We start from the raw sequence: 16,864 nt of genomic DNA, 5'->3' as shown, positions 1-16,864 counted from the left end.
AACATATACTGTGACAAAATTAATGATTTTCCAAACATATCTCAAGTAAATTATAAACAACCATTGCCACTCTCTTTCGAAACTCCACTGCTACGATGGCTGGGCCATATTGCGCTCTGAATTTAGGAATATTATTGACGGTGAATTTCGGAATGCAATCATCTACAGGTCACTGTCACTTCTCTGGAAAGGTGGTAAACATTTTGGCCGCAGCACGAATGTAGCGATTGCAACGGTGGTGTACAGAACTATAAAAACTTATCTTATAAATAAGTTATTAGATAAAATACTTCTTATTTGTCAATTTAATTTATATAATATTGATACTTCTTTTAATATGAATTAATATTTGCATTTAAGAGGCGCACAACATTCGTACATTCTTTTTAATTGACCAATGAAGGCGGCGCACTGTTTTTTAACCAATGGACGGCCGAGTTGAAATTTTGAAAGCACAGATAATTTGCTGCGTCACTCCTATGACCTCATGTGGGAAGGTTCTGGAAGTGTAAAATCCCTGGTTATATATGTTACACCCGCCATCTTTTATCTCAGTAAGGCGTGAAAGCCTCTAGCGTGAGCTTCGATGGAATTAACTAAAACGTTCGTGAATTCAAGTTCCACGAATGCTTGGAAAGGTTGTTTTTGTAGTTCCTTAGCGTGCTGAGGTGAGTGTAAATTATTGAAGGTATTCAATGAGAGTGATTTAGTCGAAGATCATTCGAAACTATGATAAATAACATTTCTAATCCCACTGTGTACGAATGCCTGTCATTTCCATCCCCTTTTCACACTTGGAGTTTTGGCATTTGTAATAAATTTTCATTACGTATACTGTAAAATTTTTTAGGCTTGTCATCTGCACCAGAGAAGACGAAAACAGCAATGAGGATAGAACGTTGCAAATTAAGAAGTGGCACATCGGATGTGGTAGGGAATTTCATTGGCTTGGCGATAGTAAATTATTTTTGAGTTCGAATTTACATTTTCTCTATTGTACTCTAGTTTTTAATACGAATGTTATTCTATCAGCCCACAGAATGTCAGATGCTGATAGACAAGCTGAAATCCTGCTCAAGAAAAGAGCTTCTGCGCGAGTTAATGAGTATAGATTCATGGGTTTACGGAAAATGTGAACTCTACCACTGGATTGATGTCTTAAATGTGTATGATGATATCCTGAGGGAAGCCGGGTCTGCAGCTTCTGGGATGTTTTGGGAGTTAAGATGTGATGTATACCCTCACAAGAAGGTATTCATTTGTGAAATGCGAGAACCAGTCCAACATACAACTGTGATACTAAGTGTTCGTCCAATTATTTTCAGGATAAAGAATTGCTCCTTCGAGTGTTACATTTTACGACATTGTTGATAGAGCATTCATTCTCTAGGCATTTATACAATTCAGTGGAACATCTCATTACATTGCTGTCATCATGTGATATGGATATAGTATTAAAAGTTTTAGAACTCCTGTATATGTTCAGTAAACGGAGTAATTTTATTTCAAGGCAGGATATAGGAATAAGGTCGGCTCTAATATGCACTCTCACACATTTGGCAGAGGTATTTTTCTTGAATCTTAATGATTAAATGCGCATTTGATGCTATCGGCCATATGTTGATAATGAATTTTTTTTTCAGAACTGGGGTGGAAAAGAAAACTGTTTCGGACTAGCTGAATGTTGTAAAGACCTGCAAATGAGTGTGAGTCATCAGATTATTTCTTTTCTACTGAGACCCCTATAATATTCAAGTGACTGTAATACTATGCATGCCTTAAAAGGCGCTGGAACTACTCATAATGTCAATGTATAATTTCTTTCCCTTTTATCCTATTTTTTTTCGTGTTCGTTTATTTGTTTGCTTAGTGAAATAGTTAGTTAATAGTTATCAAGCGCCATCATGGCCTAAGGGTATGTGGTTAACGTTTACAAGCACGTAAAGGTTGAATACGGGTTGTTTTTCGGGAAAAAATTTCTAGTATAGGAGGGATTGTCTAGTACTTCATGAATTCTGCTCTAAGAACCTCCTCTAAACGAATATTTGACCCTTAGCTCTGTACTAGGTCAAGAGCATAGAATTTCCTTCCACGTGCAATTGGAGTACTTCTTACGGTGTAGGGCAAATTTCAAAGGATGAAATGTGCGTTAGAAGTTTTTGTTTAATACTTGAAATATCCATCGAGAAACAGCTGTTACCGTGGGCCAAGTTGTGTACTGTCGTTGTCATCTTCGGTGGGCCTTGTATCCTATAGGCCAGGAGCATGGGGTTGCCGTTCACATGCAAATAGGAGTAATACCGTTTAATGTACTGGTTCAATTTGAAGGAATGAATGCTAGTTAAGGAGGCACAGTCTAGTACTAAATGAATTTTGTTTGAAAAGACAACTCGTCACAGTCAGTTGACCCTTGATGAGCTTAGGGTTACCATTTACATGCACCAAAGGGAGTACGGTACCTGTATTTGCAGTTAATTTGCGAAGTTTACAGAAAAAAAAGTCGCGTTTGGTGCTTAATTAATAGTCTGAATATAAAAGAATTTGCCTGAGCATTTTGCAGGCCGCCGGACAAGATAATGCAATACCAGAATTAGATAAGCAAATGAAAGGTTTCTCATCCCAATACAACGTTCGCGACGTTATATTCTGTGTAGATTTCAATGCCCCATCTATTGATTGGAGCACACATCGTTTTAAAACGGGGGGTGAAAACAAAGATTCGTACGTGTCGTCATTGAATCCATTGACGTTGAACTCCTTGCATCAATTTATCACTTTACCAACTAGGTTCGTTAGTATCTTGATTTTTTAGCAACGAACATACCCGAAGAACAATAAAATGGAATTCATGACTACATGACAGTAAATGCTAAGTTATCGGTAAATGGAGTCTGAATTGAAAGTCCAAAAGAAAAATCTGTTTAAAGAAGGGGACTGTGATGGCCCAAAATTCGTGCGTTAAGGAGCACGTCTTGACTAGTTTCTGCAGGTCGTATGGTGACGGCCGTAGTAAATAATCCGTCATCAGGATAAATAGTTGTTTCTGGATTTCGTCGTTTCTTACCTTTCATTGTATTGCGCGGTGACGATCAGTCAATGCAGGCATTTCGAAATGTGAATCCTCCTCGAGTAATTTTTTAAAAATGGCCGCTCTGGTGTAATACATTCCTCCTCCAATGCTTTGTTTTGGTCTTCTATTAAGTGTTCGAAATCTCCCACCGAAAGTACATTTAACCGCTATTTCTGACGGAAATAAAGCTTTATCTCTCCATAATTGATTGGCCCTTTTATATATTATGGAAAGGGATATTCAAAAGTTCATGATACTGATGCTCCAATGAGAAAGAATCCATTATCAGTAAAATAAGATACAAGGATCACCAAAGGAGTGAAGGTTAAATGACAGATGAAATCTGTTGCATAAATTGAAGGATGTCTCTTTTCAAATATGTTAAAAAATTAACTATTAGCCCCATGGTGCTATGGTAGGCAAGATCATGCCAATAAAATAGAGATATTAAGTGTATAACTGATGTCATTTTGTCCATGAACGATAAAGGATCAGTATAACATTGTCTGACCGAAGTGGGGGTAAAAATATTTGGCTCAATTAGTCTGGTGTGTACTCACCCTCTGCTCCACACCTAGTGGTGCCTTGCAAGGTACCAAGTATACAATACCGAAGTCCGTAATTAAAGTCCCACCAAAATAAACCTTTTCTAGTTGTGATTTCCCCTACATGGCCACCAGCCCCATCCGACTTGTTTGTCTGTCATGTGTGTTTCTAGATGAATAGAAAGATTTGTGGCAACACCTTGTAGAAGCGATTCATATCGGAAAAGAAAATATTTTGTCCTTCCAAGTATATTTTATTATGCACTGCTGTGCATAATGATGTATATATATATGTGGAAGGGCAAAGTATTTTCTTTTCTGGTGTTTCTAGCCCTTTCCCTTGTGTATGTATCCGTTTTGCTGTGTGGGTGTATGTATTCATTAATTTTTCAACCACGTTCACCATTGTACTATTGTAGTGACTTTTTCTTTTGTAGTGTTTCCCGAGCGGAGCGACAACATTGCACTTTGAATATAGTTCTGATAGTGAATGTGGCGAGGCTGGTGCAAACAAAAACAAGACCTCTATTAATCAGACCACTTGCATTCATCTGGAAAAGGTGGATCTAATAAAATCAAGCCCGGCAGAAATTGTGAAAGATCTAATTACAATGTATAATGTGCCAGTGGACAAACAAGTAAGTCAAACATGAACCATCTGAACCCTTTCTATTCTGCCAAACTGTAAATCAATTTGATGATAGCAGTAAATTAGGAATGTAAACAAAAACATATGGAGAAATTCCTGAAACCTGGAATGATGAAATTTATCGAGTAATTACAGATTTTATTTTAGGACTATATAATTCAATGGAAATCCAACAAGTATTATATAATAATATATGCATAATTACCCCAATGAAAAAGTCAATGTACTGTATAGTTATACCTCCGAAGAAGATTGCATGTGTATGAAACCAAAGGGGAACCTTACAGCTTTGTCCTTAACTGAGGACTGGTAGTGGTGCTCAATCGTGTTTTACTGAAGGATGCTTGGATTTATTTTCCATTTAATGCATGGGTTGCTTAGAAAATATTTACAATGTTTGTGAATTGGTGAAGCTAAATACTTGATCTCTAAACTTAAGTTTTGTTCTGGCCATAAAGGTTAATTTGCTTAATTTTATATGTTATACAACCATTAATGATAATTCTAGGATTTCGGTGCCATGACAATCTTCTATTTGATATATTGGGCTTTCTGGCAAAGATCAGGCATAGACTAGGTTAGTCTCTAATGGAATAGGGCATAGAGGGTGCGGCAACATAACTTCCTTTTTTTCAAATAGGGAAGCATTTCAAAAAAGGAATGTTGCCGCACCCTGTATATCATCTTTACAAAAGTATTTTCTTTAAAAAACTCTGTAGTTCAAATTTTCAATTTATGTCCTCATAATCACTTTATTCAAGTTATACATCATTTAAGATAGTTATTTAGGAAATTCTTGGGCAGTCTAATAATTACTATGCATGCAGTAACATTTCATTTAGTGGAGAGTCTCTCAAATGTGTGTAATACAATCTGTAATAATATTTCTTGGTGCCAAGATTTAACAACAAAGTAAAATATAGGAGAAGTTAGGGAACAAACTCACTTGTTTTAGTGTTCCATAGGCTTCAGAAACTATTCCACACGATAATAGCATTTATCTATTAGAAAGTACTTGATATATATTAAATGTACTTCGAGAAGGAGCAGATTTTATGCCTGGTGGCAGATAGTTGAAAATGTTGATGGCCACAAGAAAGGGGCTCTTATTATACGTAGTAGAGTGGCAGAATAATTGTACACCAGTGCTGTTGAGCATTATGCCCATGTACTTAGCATCAGTGATTTGTTGTTGCATATTATCCTGAACATACATAAATGTAGTAATAAATGTACAGACAAGGTAAAGTTAGAATTTTCAATTCTTTAAAATAAGTTTTGCAAGTTTGCCATGGGTGGGGGTATTTTAGCTATATACCTTATGCATCTTTCTTGCAATAGAAACACTGTACCGAAGCCAGGTGATGCTCTCCAGAAAAATATTTATCAATATTTAAGTGTATATTTGTATATTCAAATCTACTATGTTTGTAAGATTTCGTTGAATAAATCCACTTATTACCAAAGTGAAACATAGGCCATTGGTATGGATCCCTCAGTTTAAGGACTCATCAGTGGACAAACCTAAAAATTTGGTGATGTGTGCCCTTTCTATGTGTTGGCCTTTTAAGGAGCGGTCTGAGGCTCTTCCCATCTGTTTTAAATGGAATATAATTGTTACTTAGTATTCTGGCAGAGTTTGTTCAATATCTGAGTTTTGTTGTTATTTTCAATATTAGACAAATCATTGATATATAGTAGAAATATTAATGGTCCAAGAATGCTATCTTGTGGTATCCTGAATCTTCATGTTTTTATAGGTGATAAGTGATTTAACATTATGTTGTTGACCCCAATGCCAGAACCTAATTTAGGTGAGCACAAGTTTTCTAAGCTTAACTCCAATTTGAAAATTGTCTAGTACTCTAATTATTACAGGTAATATATTTTATTAGAGCATTTGTTGTTAATTGTTGGATCAATTGTTGACATTGATGATGTTTGGGTGCAGAAATGTCAAAGCAGTTTAGATATTATAAATTACTTGTTTTGTAATATGCATGTGAATGTCAGGAGTAACAATGCGTGAAAGCAATCTTTGTTGGAGTATCAATTTGTTTATTTTCCTTGCAGATGTCTCTGTTCACAAATGTCAGATTGGCCCATTATTTTTCTGACTATAAAAAGCGATTGATGTGTGTACAAGCTCGACTTCAGGCCTTATCCATTCTAGTTTATTCAAACAATGCTCATACTCATGGTTACAACCTCCTTTATTCTGGTTTGTTGGAGGAGTTAGTTGAGGTTCTTGAGCTTCCTACTGCGCATTTAGTTGAAATCCGTGCTGCTGCACTCCGTACCTTAACATCAATTATGCATTTTGATAGGAATCCACAATATCCTCGGTATGTTTTTCAGTTTTTATCCTAATTTTGTGTACTATTTGTGATATTTTAAGGTTTTTAATATTATTATTGCCTTTTCAGGTTAAATACAATTATTGATGTGACAGGTGCTTCGTCATACCATGGTTTTCTGCCAGTCTTAGTGAGGAACTGTATCACTCAGCTTACCACCAATTCAGCTCACTGTTCTAATCAATTCCCTCTACCTTTAGCAACAGCCCTGTTCAGCTTCCTTTATCATTTGGCAAGTTATGAATCAGGCGGAGAAGCTCTTGTCAATTGTGGGATGATGGAATGCTTGCTAAGAGTCATTGATTGGCCAGGAAAGGAATTAGAGCATGTCACTGTAAATATCTGTTATGATTTTATGCCAAATATCTGATGATTGATTTAGTTAAATTAACTATTAGTGCGGTTAATGTAAAGATTTATGTTAAAGCTTTTTTTCCCTTTTAGTTTGTCACAAGGGCAGTTCGAGTAATTGATTTGATTACAAATATAGACATGCAAGCTTTTCAAATGCATGGTGGCCTTTCCAGCTTTATTAACAGACTTGAGGTAAGTTGGAATACATGCGTGTGGCGTATGACAAGGTCCAGGATTGAGTATGTAATGCTCTTTGATTGTAATTTTACCATTTAAAATAAGTGACGAGCAAATTGTGACGAGAGTCCAAACATCTTGTTTTCAACAATAACCTGGAATTCAGACACCATACACTTCATGTTGGCCACTAATTTATAAATAAAGTTATTTCTGCCCATAAAAGAAACTACTGCGGCTGGGGATGGGTTTAAAAATTATACTCGCTCCTAATGAACATTGATCAGCCTCTTATTTCTCAAGTTCTGTCCACAGGGCACAGCCAAAATTTAGTGGTAATGTGATTTCATGTAACTTGCATGTAATAATTTGTTCTTATGACAATTGATGTGCAGTATTGTTCTATCAGTAGAGGCATTTATGGATTAGAGATTTAAATCTTACAATATCATTAAATGTTAATTACATTGGCTTGACATTGAAAATTACTAAATTATTGATATTAAGTCACTAAAAGACCTGTAGTGTAATTTAGCAGTCAACCCCAAGACCATTACATTTTGGTTTCGATTGGTATTTAGTATTTGTTCTCTTGCGTCCTGGTTCTTTGAAATTTTTACAACTATAAAGTTATTAATAATGTTTAATTTTAAAAATTGTCTTCCTCTTGGAAGATGGAAAATTTTGGAAAAATCAGCCTATTACCTGTGCATTAATTATTTGTTCACAAAATTTGTGTAAATTTTTGAGCAATTAAATTATATCCCTGCTCCCTTAAGTCTAAGTGCTGCAATTAATTTTGAAATTTTGCAGTATTGCAGTGTTTTGTTAGTAATAAAATTTAGTAATTTGTCATTGATGGGGTATTTTTACCGTTTTGGATGGTTATGATATAAATATGTGCTGTTGTTTTAGATGGAAGTAGAAATCTGTCGCAAGGAGCAGCCTTTTGAGATAAAGCCGCCCAATGCATCTCCTGGGTACGACTATGATGTCAGCCTTCATTTGGATGAGAATAGTTCGAATGCAGCTCCAATGGAAAGTGATGATTCCATGGATGTGGTGGAAGTGCCCTCGGACTATGTTCCTAGTGCTCCTAGTGTGTCAGTGACTTCTGGCAAAGGCTCATTGCCTGACTATAGTGCTGCCAAGACAGGAAAAACCTGTTTACCACAGAGAGCTGCATTGTTGAAGAGTATGCTCAATTTTTTGAAGAAAGCCATTCAAGATTCATCATTTACAGACAGCATCAGGCATGTAATGGGTGAATCATTGCCAACTTCTCTCAAGCATATTATCAGCAATGCAGAATATTATGGCCCATCTTTGTTTCTACTTGCTACGGATATTGTGACTGTTTTTGTGTTCCAAGAGCCATCTCTGCTTTCATCACTACAAGACAATGGCCTCACAGATGTTGTGCTGCATGCTCTACTCGTAAAAGAGGTAGGTAACAGTCATTGTTTTTCAAATTCTTTTTCAGAAGTAAACTTCTAATGCATGACTATAGCAGAGTAAAAGAAATTGTTAATCATGAGAAGGAATGCAGGAATCTTTCTAATTATATTGAACAGTCATTATGTTATAGTTACCCTTTTATAACCAATGTTAATGATAGGTCAAGGAGAGTTAACTGAACTTGGTCCACCAAGAGATAGCCCACGACTCCCATCTTGGGTGGTACAGGTTATTGACATTTCAGTAATACCAACAGTCCCATTTTTCCAAAAATAAAGGCAATCAGCTTTGTAAACCACTGCATTGTTGGTAAATAAACATATCTTACTAGTGACTACTGAGTCAATCAACTTAAAGGAGGAATAAATAAGGTTCAATGACACTTCCCTGGGGAACACCTGAAGTGACTTCTGCTGCATTTGAGCATACTCAATCAATGACTTCCCTTTTTACCCGACCATTTAAAAAGTCTTTAATCAAACCCAAGATATTATTATCTATGCCATATGCTTCTAGCTTTGTGAGTAGTTTATTATGAGCTAATTCGTCGAAAGCTTTCTTAATCTCTGGAGAAACTGTCCTTTGCAACATTGTCCTCTCCTGTGTAGAAAACGTTGTTATCTCTCAAAGAGCCAATATGAATAGAAAATATGTTATATGCTTCTAGCTTAAATCTGTGCAAAATAATTCATTGAAAAATGACACAATCACAACAGCAACAATGCTTAAGTTCTCAGTTGGTTATAGGGGCTTTATGCAGCAATTATTTAATCATGCTTGACCCAACAATGTTCCTGACATGTCACACTTCTTTGACAATTTTTTTGTCCCTTAATGATGTGAATTAGTTGTTATTAACATGTATACTCCAAGCGAGTGACTAATATTTATTGGGCATTAGTCCAATGAAATGCAATATTTAGGTATCACAAACTATTTCATTATTGGTTCACATTCTCCATATTGTAATTCTATATTAAAAAGAGGGAGACTTCTAAATCTTAAACTGATGATAGCTGAGAACAAGCTGATAATATCTGTTGAATGGTGATTTAATAATGGTCAATATTTGCAGTGGTTATGTGGCAAACTATTTTCTTCAGTTCAATGACCTTAATAATTTATGCAGACTCATTTCAAGAACACAATCCTTGGCAAAGAGGTGAACTAATAGGATGAGAAACAAAAGTGTCATAAAGGCCCCAAACATCAAAAGAAAGATTGTCAATACCGAGACGTTTGCTTCTCTATACAGATCCCTGAAAAGGTCATCAAATCACTATTCCCTAAATTCTCTGATATTGCATTCAAGAACTGATTTTTATTATTTGCATGCCAATGCAATGTCTCCCTATAATGAGCATGGCTGGAGAGAATAGCAATCCTCAATCATGTAACACTTACTCATATGTATTCCATATTAAGAGAAAGATAAGTATTCTTACTTAGTCAAAAAATATTAGGAACAAATAAATTTTAGAGAACTTCAAATGTCAATTAGAAATTAAAGGGTTTCACACAAGGGACTAAAACTCTGTCTATTGCGTTAATTATTTCTGCCATTTAAGGTGTTTGTCTTAAGAACCATCATCATGTGGACAGAATTTGCTTTATCAGAGATTGCTTCAAACCTAATATTAAATCTATTTACTTCTAAGGATTGCAATTCAGCATGTGTGAAGGATTTTACCTTATGTGAAACATGCAATTTATTTCACCAATGGCAGTGCTGAGCAATAAAAAAATAATGGAACATTTTATTTACTTTTAGTGTTACAGACTAAATGGTGGTATACTAGCTGAATTAAATTTCTTTGCTTAGAGCCATGATAACAATTCATGATTGAGATTAGGCCATTTTTTCATAAATATTACTGCAGAGAAAAAACTTGATGGCAAATACATGTTGCCAAGTTCTGTGATTTTACGAGTAAATATCTATTCTCAGTTTCCTGCAACTTTAATAATTCATGTCAATGTAGACCTTGATGTCAATCAAAGGATAGGTACAATAAAACCAAGATTCTTCTACCTAAAATCAACTCAAAATCAATGACTCTGAGGGACTCAACTTAGAGAACATATCACTTTCTCCATGAGTGGAAAATTTGACTATTTAAATGTCACTTGAAGCCCCTGCAAGCTATTATAAAATGTTATGCTAAGTGATTATATTCTCTGGAAACCTTCTAAGTATAGGATTTCAAAATTACACCGTTAACTTGCTTCAATTATCTCAGAAATAATGACCATCGAAATTCGTGAAATATTTTTTCATGGCCAAGCTGCTAAACCATTTTGTGTTTATTCAGAAGTGGGTTCCAACCAATGCAAAGAATTGATTCTTCTAGTCATAGGAAGTTCATGCAATCACTGTGTGTGTGTCATATTTTTGAACTATTATCTTCTTGGTACCTAAGCTTGAAAATATTTGATCATGTCTTTCTTCTGTGGTTAAAATTCTGTTCTATGCTAACAGTTAAAATTACTAATTTTTTCTGGCATATGAATTCAGTATTAAAAAAATTTGACGTTTTTGACTACTTTTGGAACTGTTTCTGAAGGCAATTATGAAGGCTGGGAATTGCTTAGGATCTCTTGGGGCCTTATTTACATACATATGAAATAAGTCATCGCTTGGTGGAAGCTTTCTACATTCATTATGAAAAATTAAAATGTATTAGAATACATTCACACTTCAGAAATTCCACTGACTGTAGCTTTCTCATTTAGTGCCATTTTCAAGGTGAGGTCAGTTAGCCACCACATGTATGTGTAGGCGTGGGGAAGGGGTTGGTTTCTGTTTGGGGTGATTTTGGAGAGCTAATTAGGGAGTAATATGGACTCTTTACCCAACCCCTTTCCCAATGCCCATGCTTACAGGTGGTGGCAACCCTGTGCATGCAGGTCCTGGGTCAGGTATTCTTTTTTCCAGTATTTTGGGGCAATTCCAAGAACTGTTATTCCTATTTACCACCTTTCGCAGCAGATTTCTGTCAACTTCCTGGCTTATCTATCCTTTTCTACCTTATATATTTTCCTACCTTTTATATTATATTGTTTTTCGCTTCCATGGTGGATCCTGTTCAAACATGTTCTATCTTAGGGGATTGACTACCCAATTTTTTCTTATAGAGTTTGTTGCACCAAAGACCTCCACCTTGCTTGTCCAAGAAAGTACGAGGATGCAATTAATTGTGGCAGGACTCAAGAACATCCACAGTCTGCCTTATAGGGTGATATTTTTATATTTTGGACAAAATGTCATCACATTTACTTTTGGAAATTTATCCCAGTAAGCACTTGGTTCCATTCTCTTTTGGCCCTCATAAAACAATGACTTGACACTATGGCATTTCTCACTAATACCGTAGAACCTTATTTATGCTTTTATTGGGATCCCAGAAAGTGTGCATTGGGGGAAAATGCAAAACACGTGAAAAAGAGAAATTTCACTTTAACAGGCAGGAGAAGGATTACTATTTATCTCTTAAACCATAGCTCTCTTTATGTATTTATATGTGATGAATGAAAATAACAAAAGCACATTGAATATCTTTGAAGCCTAAAATATGAAAAAGGAACTTATTTTCTCCTTCCACATTAGAACTTAAGGCAATAAGTTATGACTTCATCATATTTTTCAATATCATGGAAAAATTACTAAAACTGTAAGGAAAAATTTTATGAAAGTGCACACTGCCGGCACCTGTGGACTCCATAAATAAATAATATAATGTATCAAGTTATGAATACTGATAGAAGATATTGCCAGCATAAGAAAGAATTAATATGGCCAGGTGAATTCATTCTTATTTGTTACTAGAAACCATTGAAACTCTAATGATTAACAATTTTATTTAACAAGAGTGATATTTTCAACTGTTTGAATTTCTTTGATCTATTTAAACCATGTATTAAGCTATTTGTGTTATTTGTCAGTTGCAAACTGTTCGCATAAAGGTAGAGAAACCACTTCATCCTGTGTCCTCTTCAACAACTTCATCCAGGTGTTTATCCAAAATGTCATCAATCCTCTCTACCTTTCAACATTATGATCTAATTTGATAAACTAAGAAAATGTAACATTTGACTGAAAGAGATTGCAATAATTGTCTTAAGTATCATCATTAGTAACTTCAACTGGAATATATCTTACATAAACAATATAAAATCCTGCCTTCCTTCAGTAATCCTTTTAATTTTTCATACTTTGAATTCTTGACATTTTCTCATTTCAGGTGAATATCCACACTGGTTTGCATGCTTAAGAATCAAATCGCATTTTTTTTTACTATTGCATTCAGTGTAGAGGCCAGAATGTTGCGGTTTCCATTGTCAAGCACAAATGAAATTTTAGTTTTTTAAGTAATCAAGAAACATACACATGAAGAGTCTGAGCTACCTCACCATTTGATTAGTGCCATCAGTTGTCTAACTTCAGAATTTTGTGATGAAAATAATGTTATGTTTGATTCAGTGTAGTTTTGCTGCAAATAAGCAAGTTTCAATGCTTTTTATTATTCATGAGTCCATCATCGTTATATATGTTGCTTCAAGGTAATTATTGAAAATTATCCCAGTTCTTCCTTTATTCACATTTTGTTTGGGTAAGAACTCATTTTCATTCTTCTTAAATTCAACATATGTGAGAAATGAATAGTTTCCTGCAGGTACTCTTCAAATGTGTAAATTACGTAGCTCACCCTTACTCATAGACTCATACAGAAAAAAAATTTGTGAGATTAAGTAGTTCAAATTTCTATGGCTATGAGCTTGTGAGAGTGCTTCCCAGCCATATTTAAATTATTCCTTAAACCCATTCACACCACTTTTTCCTCTCGTATTTTTTGTCTGTATTACTCTGCCCAATAAATACATGAACGGAGGCCAAAAAACTGTATTTTCCAAAATTTAGTCTACATTGATTTTGTCCCCTTCTATGTACTCTCCATTCATTGCTATGCACTTATTCCATCTTCATTTCCACTGTTCCAAACACCTTTGGAAGTCCTTGGTATTTTAGTTTTCTCGTCGTTTCTTGCTTTAATGTGTCCACATCTCCCAGTCCACGCCCTCATCACATTTTTGCATTTTGGGAATAGGAAAAAGTAGCAGGGGGCAAGATGTGGTGAATAAGTAGGATTATCAAGGATGCTAATTGAAATTTTGCCATCAACTGGCAAACAATCAATGCTGAATGTGCAGGTGCTTTGTCATGGTGAAGGATCCGTCCATCGTGCTCAGATAAAATAGTGTGCTCTGTTGATTTTCCTAAATTCCGTACATCAGCTATCATTTGGACAGTTTTGTGATAATCAGTTGGGACAAGGGGGCGGACACGATCAATGTTGTCGTAAACACAGGTGGTTGACGGTTGTCCCGGCCTTGCATCATCTGTGGCGTCTTGTCAGCCATCTTTAAAATGCTTAATCCACTAAAAAATCAATTGGATGCTTCAAGGCATTAGCACGGTAATAAGCTGTCAACATTGCAGTAATTTCTTGATATCTTTTTTCGCACTTCACCAAAAAACTTGATTTTGATTCGTTGCTTCGTGATTTCATCAATTTCCATTTTTGACAAAGTGTAAAAACAAGCCAAGTACAGATGGCTCATTGGGTCTCAGGCAACTAGCGCCGCTAGTGGGCGGGGCTATAGTCCGAATCATGGCCACCAGATTGCGCCAGGTCATGCATTTATTGCTCACCAGATATATATATGAAACTCAAAAAAATTAATTAAAACTAATGTACATGAGTAGCTCTTTTAAAATGTGAAATTTTTTACTGTGGTATATAGTAATGTAAATAGTGGGATAACTGAAAATGAAAGATAGTATATGTTCCATGTGTTGAAATATATGAAATTTTGTGGGACCTGATTGTGTTGTAAATTGCAGGAATATGTAAATTTCGTTAATGCACATATGGGGTTTAACCGTATATATATATATATTTCCACAGCCATGGTTTCACCACTTTGATGGTGATGATGCCATACGGTGTCCATGTTGGTGGAAGGGGAAATTTTTATTGTGAGATGGCAGTGTGTTTTTCTGTTTTTGGGTAATAGGGTAAGAATGTCCCGATTTGTATTTTTGATGAATTTTATTGAAATAATTGTCTCCTTTTGTAAATGTCAATTAATATCCTCAGTACAAGGACTGCATGAAAATACAGATGCTGTGGATTTCAAAATGGAGGCAGATATTTTAATTATTTTGAGTAATTCAATTATATAGCACCTTTTAGTTGGCATGATAGATTAATGAGCAGTTTTCCTTCGTGGATCAGGGAGCCAGAGTTCAAATTAGGTAATAACTCTGGAGACTCATAATTTTATCATCCTTTGTTTTTTGTGCCTTGATATTGGTGAGAAACCGCAGGTGGCTCAGGGAAAAGAATCGTCATCCTTGCCATGTTAATGTGTGAATTTCACTTGCCATAGAAAATAATATAAGGTTGGCTCTACTATCTTCTTCTTATTAATCTAATATGTTAGTCGATAACTGTGGTATTGAATATCAGTGAAAATTTTTGACTATTGTTATAGTATGCTAAAGTGACCAGATCGTTAGGGCATGTTTTATGAATTCAGTTTAAAAAATTGTATGTAATTGATCTCCCTTCCTATGGACAACTTTGATGTGGTGGAACGGAATTTGCATTCTGAGCTGTGCTGGTGGAAGTAATGATATTTGCTCCTGCTAGGGTCACTCGTGCCAGATAGGTCAAAGGGTGGGAGCCAGACAAAGGTAGTTCAAAGAAATTAAGAGAAGAAATAAAGATGTTTTAGGGTTGTGCAAGGAAGGATGGAAGCATAGTGGAAAGAGCTGAGTGATGAGTAGGGGGGAAGAGAGCCAGGTAGTTGCAGCAATAATATTGAATGAAACCGTAGGAAGAAGAGTAGCCAACATAGAGCAAGCGGCTTATTGAATATTATTTATTTATCAACTTTATTGGCCAAGGTTGAGACTTATAGTCCATTCTTCCACATAACCCTTACATGACAGATATTAAATTGAAGACAATTACATACAACCAAGCCCTAGATGAAGGAAAATCCACCAAGGCAGGAATCGAACCCGCAACCTAGGCCAATCAGGGGGCATTACCCTGCCATCGCCGGGACTGGCATAGAATTTTACAAGTAGAAGTAAATGAGGAACAATTAAGTTGGTCATTATTCATATGTGCATGCCATCAAGCGTTCTTAGGGTGGAAGAAGTCGATGGGTATATGATTAGTCAGAGGATGTAATTTTGGGTGCTCCTGTAGGGAAACATTTAATAGTGATATGGGAATGGAACATAAGGGTAGATGCAGGAGATGGTAGATATATGGGGCCCTACAATTTATGAACATGAAATGACCTTAAGGAGAAAGCATAAGGGTTCAGAATGGGCTGTGTTAAGAAGAGGGGTAAGAATGGTGTTCATCATCACCTGTGCTGTTCAACGTATATGTGGAGGAAATTATTAAAGAGGCAAGGCAAGGGGTTGCAAGCATGGCTGAGGGAATTAGAAATTCAATGAGAAAGATATGCAATGAGAATCAATTTAAATAAAAGAAAGTATGCAGTAAGAGAGAGGCTAAGCTTAGCATTACAGTATGAGGCCAAAAACTGGAGCAGATGGAACAAAGTACATATCTTGGATGTATTCTGAACCAAAATAGTTGTTTTTAATGTTTAGTAAATTGTCTAGCCAAAACCTTTGGCAAATTCCAAGAAACTGTGGGAGATGCTGCAACAGTAATTTTTAACCGAGTTATCTGCTAATATGCCTCTCAAAGCAACAATTTCAGATCCCAGTCAAGGCGATTGATTTTAAACTCTGAAATTGTTGCATTGATACCAAAAACCTGTTTTAACTGATAAATTACCAATGATTATTATTGATCTTTACAGGTTCCTGCTACAAGGGAGGTTCTAGGCTCATTGCCTAATGTTTTCAGTGCACTTTGCCTGAATGCACGAGGCCTAGCTTCCTTTGTGCAATGCCAGCCCTTTGAAAGACTCTTCAAAGTCTTACTTTCACCAGTCTATTTGTCATCCATGAGAAGAAGGAGAAATTCTGATCCAAATGGTGATACTGCATCTAACTTGGGTAATGCGATGGATGAGTTGATGAGGCACCAACCCAGCCTAAAAGTTGATGCCACTGCTGCTGTAATAAAGGTATGCATTGATGTGGGTAATAGTCTTGTGGGGTGTGTTTACACTCCTGGTCATCCTGTGAATTTTGGGACCA

General features: G+C 35.8%; 1 protein-coding gene across 3 annotated transcripts in view; it reads left to right on the top strand.

Annotated features, from left to right (window-relative positions):
- The first annotated feature begins 564 nt into the window (after positions 1-564).
- The window catches only part of HUWE1 (HECT, UBA and WWE domain containing E3 ubiquitin protein ligase 1), a 126,327-nt gene continuing 110,027 nt past the window's right edge, over positions 565-16,864 (top strand). For all 3 annotated transcript variants that reach the window (XM_071588979.1, XM_071588978.1, XM_071588977.1), the window contains exons 1-11: positions 565-668; positions 851-930; positions 1,033-1,251; positions 1,326-1,565; positions 1,644-1,706; positions 4,053-4,253; positions 6,338-6,609; positions 6,691-6,955; positions 7,066-7,167; positions 8,068-8,598; positions 16,522-16,791. In XM_071588979.1, coding sequence (XP_071445080.1) covers positions 886-930; positions 1,033-1,251; positions 1,326-1,565; positions 1,644-1,706; positions 4,053-4,253; positions 6,338-6,609; positions 6,691-6,955; positions 7,066-7,167; positions 8,068-8,598; positions 16,522-16,791 — 2,208 coding nt within the window. In that variant the 5' untranslated portion in view covers positions 565-668; positions 851-885. The remainder of the gene's footprint in view (positions 669-850; positions 931-1,032; positions 1,252-1,325; positions 1,566-1,643; positions 1,707-4,052; positions 4,254-6,337; positions 6,610-6,690; positions 6,956-7,065; positions 7,168-8,067; positions 8,599-16,521; positions 16,792-16,864) is intronic.

The sequence above is a fragment of the Hetaerina americana genome, unplaced genomic scaffold (genome assembly GCF_022747635.1).
Source record: "Hetaerina americana unplaced genomic scaffold, ioHetAmer1.1.p SCAF_31, whole genome shotgun sequence".
Lineage (NCBI taxonomy): Eukaryota > Metazoa > Arthropoda > Insecta > Odonata > Calopterygidae > Hetaerina > Hetaerina americana.
This window is presented reverse-complemented; position numbering and strand designations above follow the sequence as displayed.